Genomic DNA, 6,644 nt, shown 5'->3' with positions numbered 1-6,644 from the left:
GGAGAAGAGAGGGGGTGGAGGATGGGGGGGGGGGTCAGGGGGAGGGAAGGGGGCAGGAAAGCAAAGACCTTGGCAGCGGGACTGTGCCAGTCAGTGCAGGGGAGTGAGGTCAGAGTCCAGGGGGGTGAGGGAGCACCGCCCAAGCAAGGGGTCAGACCCAGACCCTGGTCGGCGGCTGCCCCTGAGCTCCCTTAGGCAGATGGACCAGGGCTGGGTCTTGAAGCTCGGGCTCCTGCTGGGCGGGTGGCAAGCTCTGTGCCCGCTTAAGTGTCTTCTGCCGCCAGGCAAGGTGGGGTTTGGATCAGGACAGGTGAGCAGGGTCCAGAGGCCAGTGTCACAGTGGGGAGGGCGGGGCCCTGGCATCCGAGCTTGAGCCACCGCTTCCTGGCGTGTGACGGGGGCACATGACTTGTCCTCTTCCCGCCTCACTTGCAGCTGCCGTGGCCTCACCTGTACAGTGGGGATAACTGGGCAGATGCTCCCCGGGGGGGTGCAGATTAGATGCACTGATACTTCAGCACACAGTGCCGGGCACCACATTGCAAGCACTTACTGCCAAAAATGCCCGTTGTCACCATTATGATTTGCACCTGGAATGTGCCAGGCAGCACCTAATAAAAGAAGGGAAGGAGCCCTCCGGACAGGGACTCTTACAACAGGAAGGACGTAGACTGGCAGGGTGGGGGCTGGACCTTCGGAGGCAGACCTGACAGTAGGGAAATGCCAAGCCTGGCAGGGAGGTGTGTCAGGCCCTGTTGGCCCCGGGAGGCCCGAGCGTGGAGCAGGGTTGTTGGACGGGGGGCCACTGAGGCTGCTGGCACAGCGGGGAAGCTGGTCTTTTCTCCAGGGCCATGCATCCCAAAGTCTCACCCACCCCCACCCCGGCATAGCATCCCCTATAACAGTGATGGCGAACCTTTTGAGCTCGGCGTGCCAGCATTTTGAAAAACCCTAACTTAACTCTGGTGCTGTGTCACATACAGAAATTTTTTGATCTTTGCAACCACAGTAAAACAAAGACTTATATTTTTTATATTTATTTTATATATTTAAATGCCATTTAACAAAGAAAAACCAACCAAAAAAATAGTTCGTGTGTCACCTCTGACACGCGTGTCATAGGTTCGCCATCACTGCCCTATAACAACTTCCAGTAGCTTTTTTTTCTTTTTGCTGAATAATGCATGTTCACTAAAGAAAATTTAGAAGATATAGACTCGTGAAAAGAAGAATATGTAAATTGCCATAATCCCAACTCCCCCCAAATTACCATCTTTACATCTTGGCACATACCTCTCCAGTCTTTTGTCTGTGTTATATGTATATATTTTACATATTTTTCTTGTGAACTTTACATGTTTATGGGGGCATAACTGTAAGAGTTCCAGCAGCCAGAACTGGAGTTCTCCAGCCTTGCTCTGCCCGTGTACCTCCCTGTGGGGCTCGTGGGGCTGAGGCTGGGCTCCGACCTCCTCCCCATCACCAGACCTTGCCGGGCACGTTTTCCCAGTGCCAGACTGTCCTGGACATCCGTTTTCGGACCCAAGCCTTTGTAGGCTGCGTAGAGACCACCAGGCTCCAGGCCTGCGGTGAGAGGGTATCTGCCCGGCTCTGTCTCTCGTGCCCCACCTCCCAGAGGCCGTGTGCTTCCAAAGAAGGCCGCCTTGGGGCCAACACATGTCACTTTACTCGGTGGCTCAGTGCCAGACGCCTTGAGCTGAACACTCACCAGCATGTCACTTCCCGAACGCCAGCCCCAGGTTCCTGAGTGACGGAGAGCTCTCCCTGTGATGCACATGACTAACCAGCACGTGACTTCCAGGTTCTCATATCTCCCCGATGGGCCTCCTGATCCTGGAGCTCTTGCTCCCAAAGCCTGACTCACTGGTTTCAACAATTACGCATCCACTTCCCTTTCTTCCTGGTGCGCACGCCCTCAGACCACCTGTCCTTGCCTTGCAGGTATCAGAGAGCAGCATCGCCCACGAGAAACAAAAAGCGAGGGAGGCCATCGAGAGGGAAAAGAGAAGGGTGCAAGACCTGGAGAACTGCCTGACCAAGCAGAAAGAGGTACGAGCCCCAGCGGGGAGAGACGCGGATGAGCAGGCATGGTTAAGAGCAGGCTCGGGAGGCAGGCGGGGGGACCCACCTCGGCCGCTCTCTGGCTGTGGGACATTAGGCAAGTCTCTCAGCATCTCTGTGCGTTGGTTTCCGCACTCGTGAAACACAGATGATACCCAAAGGTCAGCCTCATTGAGCTGTGAGGCTCCATTGTTCACATACACACAGAACACACAGAATGGTCCCTGGCACTCCCCGAATGCTGGCTGGCTGTGTTGCCCGCTTTTATTATTATTACTCTGAGCTCACAGCTGGGAAGCAGAGGGGCAGGATCCAAACCCAGGACCATCTGATGCCAGACTCCTTCATCGTCACTCCGCCTCTCCCTGCTGGCCGTGAGCTCTGCGTGGCTCGGCCACCTGGGGTCAGAGAGGGGGTCAGGATATGGACGCCTGAACTTTTCATCACCTGGATGTCATTTCTCCACCGGAACTTCTCATGATTGTCATCATCGCCTTCATGCCAAACCCCACTTATGAGCGTCACTGGGAGCGGCCGGTGCAGTAGAGGTAGAAGTTGGCACATGGCCCTGCCCAGGACACCTCCACGCTGTGGGATGTAGTTCACTCTGCCTGGGCCCCAGCAGTACCGGGGACACCACACACACACACACACACACACACACACACACACTCACACACACACACAATGGCCAACGTCTCAGCTGTCAGGGCAAGCAATAAACCCACAGCCCAACAATAGAGGTTTGATTTAAATAACACTTAAATTATTTAAAAACAGGTAAATACAAATTCAAAAGGTGTTCAAGGCCAGATGGAACTAAAAGCCTCTTCACATCAGTCCTGGGTCATTTTCTCTCAAGTAAGGTTCCCACCGTCAGCCCGCGTAGAGTCACTGGGTAGTTTATCCCAGGTGCCCCCGGAGGGCGGCCCCGGGAACCTGTGTGTTTAGCAGGCAGTCCAGGGGGCGCTGGCGCAGCTGGAACGCCACCGCTCCAGGGGGACGAGAGTCAGGAACCGCATCTGGATTGCATGGCGGTCCTGGGCACTTCCAAGAGTGTGTCCAGAGGAGGCCGACCAGAGCTGGGGAGTGATGCAGGACTTGCCCGCTTCCCTCCAGAGGGCTCCTGTGAGCAGGCGCGATGCTGCGGGCTCGGGAAGAGCCCAGGAAAGCAGCCTGGATTCCCCAAATGACTTAACGGGATCTTCCATAAAATGCTTTAGTTTGGGGTAGGAGAAAGGAGAAATTAACAATTTTAAGTAGATTACTCGGGGCATAACATGGATCGGGAATGAGACTAGTGCAAAAAAATATATGTATCATGAAATCAATATGGGCCACAATTTTTATTCTGACAGTTACAGTGAAAAGGGAAGTCCAGTTGTGCAATTTATAGATGAAAATGGAGCCATTGCTCATGAAACTGGGACCATTCTTGGTACTCGGCCCAGAGAGAACGTCTCCTGGGGCTCATCCCACAGAGAACTCTGTAATGCGACCAACAGTGTCCTCAACACCTTAGAACATTGATGACATCAGAGGGCGGGGCCTTGTGACAACCCTCAGGCAGGCCCCCACTTACCAGCAAAGGTCAAGGAATGACAAGGTCAGAGACACACTCTGAATTGCTTACTCACATGCTGCTCGACCTGTATATGCGGAGAGCAATGCGGAGATTGATTTTATCTGCATGGGCAAAAATAAGATTTCTGTAGAAGGAAGAGGAGAAAGTGGAGAAGGAAAATAAATTGGGACCCGTGGGAACAGTGAGCGCTGTGCTCCTGTCCTGCGTGGCTGCTGAATAGTCGGCAAGGAGCAAAGATGCCGGCCAGCGTGTTCGGCCGCTTCCTGGCCCATCAGAGACACCCTCTCAGTGTGTGGGGGTGACAGGCTGCTCCGGGGGATGCCTGCCAGGGTCCCCAGGAAGCATCTCCTCGGGCCAGATCCACCCATTGTCCAAACCGGGATTCCTCTCCGTACCTTCCCCTCAATGTTGTTATAAACCTAAAACTGTTCTAACGAAAAAAGTCAAATAAGGAAATGAAGTTTGCAAGCCCCTAGCACAGTGCCTGCCACACAGCCCGCAGGGCACACTGTGAGCCGGGACTGGGAGTTGGCAGAACTTTCACAGTCAACGGCAGGACGGGCGGGCTCTGGGCAGAAGAACAGGACCAAGGCCCTGGCAAGACTGGGCTCCAAGGGGGAGGGGAGGCCATCACGCGCCAAAGCCTCTGGGAACGTGGAGCGTCCTGAAGGCAGGTCCTGTAACGAGGGGCGAAGGAACTCGGCACATTTATCCTGGAAAAGAGCGTTAGAGCGAGACATGACAGTCCTCAAGTATAGAAAGGGAAAGAAAACGCACTCATAAAAGAGAAATAAAATGTACTCAGTGAGCTCCAGGTGACAGGCCTGGGCTCAGAGGCCGGAAATCGCAAGGAGACAACTGCCAGCCGACTATAAGAGGGAGTTCTCTGCTACCTGGAACCTTCCAGAGAAAGCATGGACTTTGGACTTAAAAAGAACCGAGGGAACAGTAACAGGATAGAGTACACCTCCCTCTGAACACCAGGGGGCGGTTAGGGGGGGCAGCGGCGGGGTGAAAACTCATTCCTGAATGTCTGTTGATTTGGTGTTTGTTGCTTGTCTAGGAAATGGATATTAAAGTGCAAAAGGAAGATATTTTAAATGATAAATTAAAGGACGCACTGGCCATGGTAGAAGAGAGCCAAAGAACAAAAGTGTCCGAGAGTCTGAAAGCAGAGAGCCTGGCCGTGAAATTAAATGAGGCGTTAGCGGAACTGGAAACTGCCAAGACAAAGATGGTAAGAGACAGACTTCTCCTCTCGATGCAAGATCACAGCGCCGTGAGAACAAGGGGTTCAGAAATGGGGGAGGGCAGGGGCTGCAGGGGTCGGGGTGGGGACGGATGGTGCCCGGCCTCCACGCTGCTGCCGAGGCTCTTGGTCAGAGAGGCCTTCCCCGGGGACCCTCCTGTGACAGCAGGATGCTCAGCAGCCTGGTCTCTGCCCACCAGACGCCAGCAGCGCCCTCCCCACAGCTGGGACAATCAAAACTGTCCTCAGACTTTGCCAAACGAATGTGGGTTTCTCAGGCGAAGCATTGACACGTGGGGAGGAGGTTGAGCCCGGGGGCCCAACATATAGCGGGGTGTGGGAGCAGGAGAACGAGGTCATTAGAGAGAAGACAGGCTCATCCGAGAGGCAGGATGGGGGTGCGGACGAGGCCCTGGGATAGAAGCGCCTAGAAGAGCCCTGGGAAGGAGAAGGTGGTTACGGCAAAGGGTCTGACTCACCGTTTGGGGACCATGGGTAATTTTTGGTTTTTAGGAGATAAAAAGTCATCCACTTTTTCTTTTCTTTTTTTTTTTACGTGTTTTTATTGATTTCAAAGAGAGAGATAGAAACATCAATGATGAGAGAGACTCATTGATTGGCTGCCTCCTACACTTCCCCTATGAGGGGTTGAGCCTACAATCAGGGTATGCACCCTGACCAGGAATCGAACCATGACCTCCTGGTTCAGAGGTCGACACTCAACCATTGAGCCACATCGGCCGGGCCATCCCCTTTTTTCTTATGAAATCGTTCATTCATTAATTCAATGAGTATTTACTGAGCATGTGGGTCCCATGCCGTGGCAGGGATCTAGGCACCGATGATGCTGGGTGTGTTGGTAAATTTAAAAAGATCAGTACCTGCTGTCATGGATGGAGCTTACATGCTGGTGGGAGTGAGAAACAAAGACACGGGATAATTCGGATGGTGCTAAGTGCCTCAGAGGAAACAAAACAGGATGACGGAATGGAAAGTGCCTCAGGTTGTTCCTCTAGTTAGGCAATCAGGGAGGGCCTCCCCGAGGAGGTGGCACAGGAGACCTGAAACTCGGGAAGGAATCAGCCATGCAAGGAGCCAGGGAAGCAGTGTATCACGCAGAGGGAACAACACACATGCAGGGACCCTGAGGTGGGACCAAGCTCAGTGGCTGTGGGCGCAAAGGGGACGTGTTACTGTTGTTATTGTCAGAGCAGCCGCCCAGAGTCGCATTGACCATTTCTGTTTCCCCAGATCATGATGGAGGGGCGGATACAGCTGCAACAGCAGACCATCAAGGCCCTCCACGAAGAACGAGAATCACAGAAACCGGCGTTTGAAGAAGAAGTCATGGGGTACAAGGAGCAGATCAAACAGCACTCCCTGACGATCGTGAGTCTAGAAAAAAGACTCAGAAAAGTGACCGAACATCACCAGAAAATAGAAGGAGAGCTCGCAGCTTTGAAGGACAATGAGCTGGGTAGGTCCAAAGAGACCCTGAGGAACCTGAGTGTCGGGGCAGGTTCTGGTTGTCCTGTGGGCCCTAAGCGGCTGCTGGGTAAGAAACGGCTTCTGCTCATTGCGAAGCTCCCTGATCCCCTGGCGCCCCTTTCGTTCTTGTTACACAACACGGGTAGGGGCCCTCGAGGCCAGGAGCGACAGAAGTGACCGTGAGGAGTCGGAAGCCTCTGTGCCCAACCCATCAGCCAGGGAGGCACAGGCCCAGGGCTG

At 53.8% G+C, this 6,644-nt stretch overlaps 1 protein-coding gene across 1 annotated transcript in view; it reads left to right on the top strand.

Moving 5' to 3' along the window:
* Positions 1-6,644, top strand: part of FHAD1 (forkhead-associated (FHA) phosphopeptide binding domain 1) — a 93,319-nt gene that overhangs the window by 58,650 nt on the left and 28,025 nt on the right. The window contains 3 exon segments of the mRNA XM_015565934.1: positions 1,963-2,070; positions 4,731-4,904; positions 6,168-6,393. Of these exon segments, the coding sequence (XP_015421420.1) occupies positions 1,963-2,070; positions 4,731-4,904; positions 6,168-6,393 (508 nt within the window).

This window comes from Myotis davidii, unplaced genomic scaffold, assembly GCF_000327345.1.
Source record: "Myotis davidii unplaced genomic scaffold, ASM32734v1 scaffold299, whole genome shotgun sequence".
Lineage (NCBI taxonomy): Eukaryota > Metazoa > Chordata > Mammalia > Chiroptera > Vespertilionidae > Myotis > Myotis davidii.
Note: the sequence above shows the minus strand (reverse complement) of the source record. Positions and strands in the feature narration are given on the sequence as shown.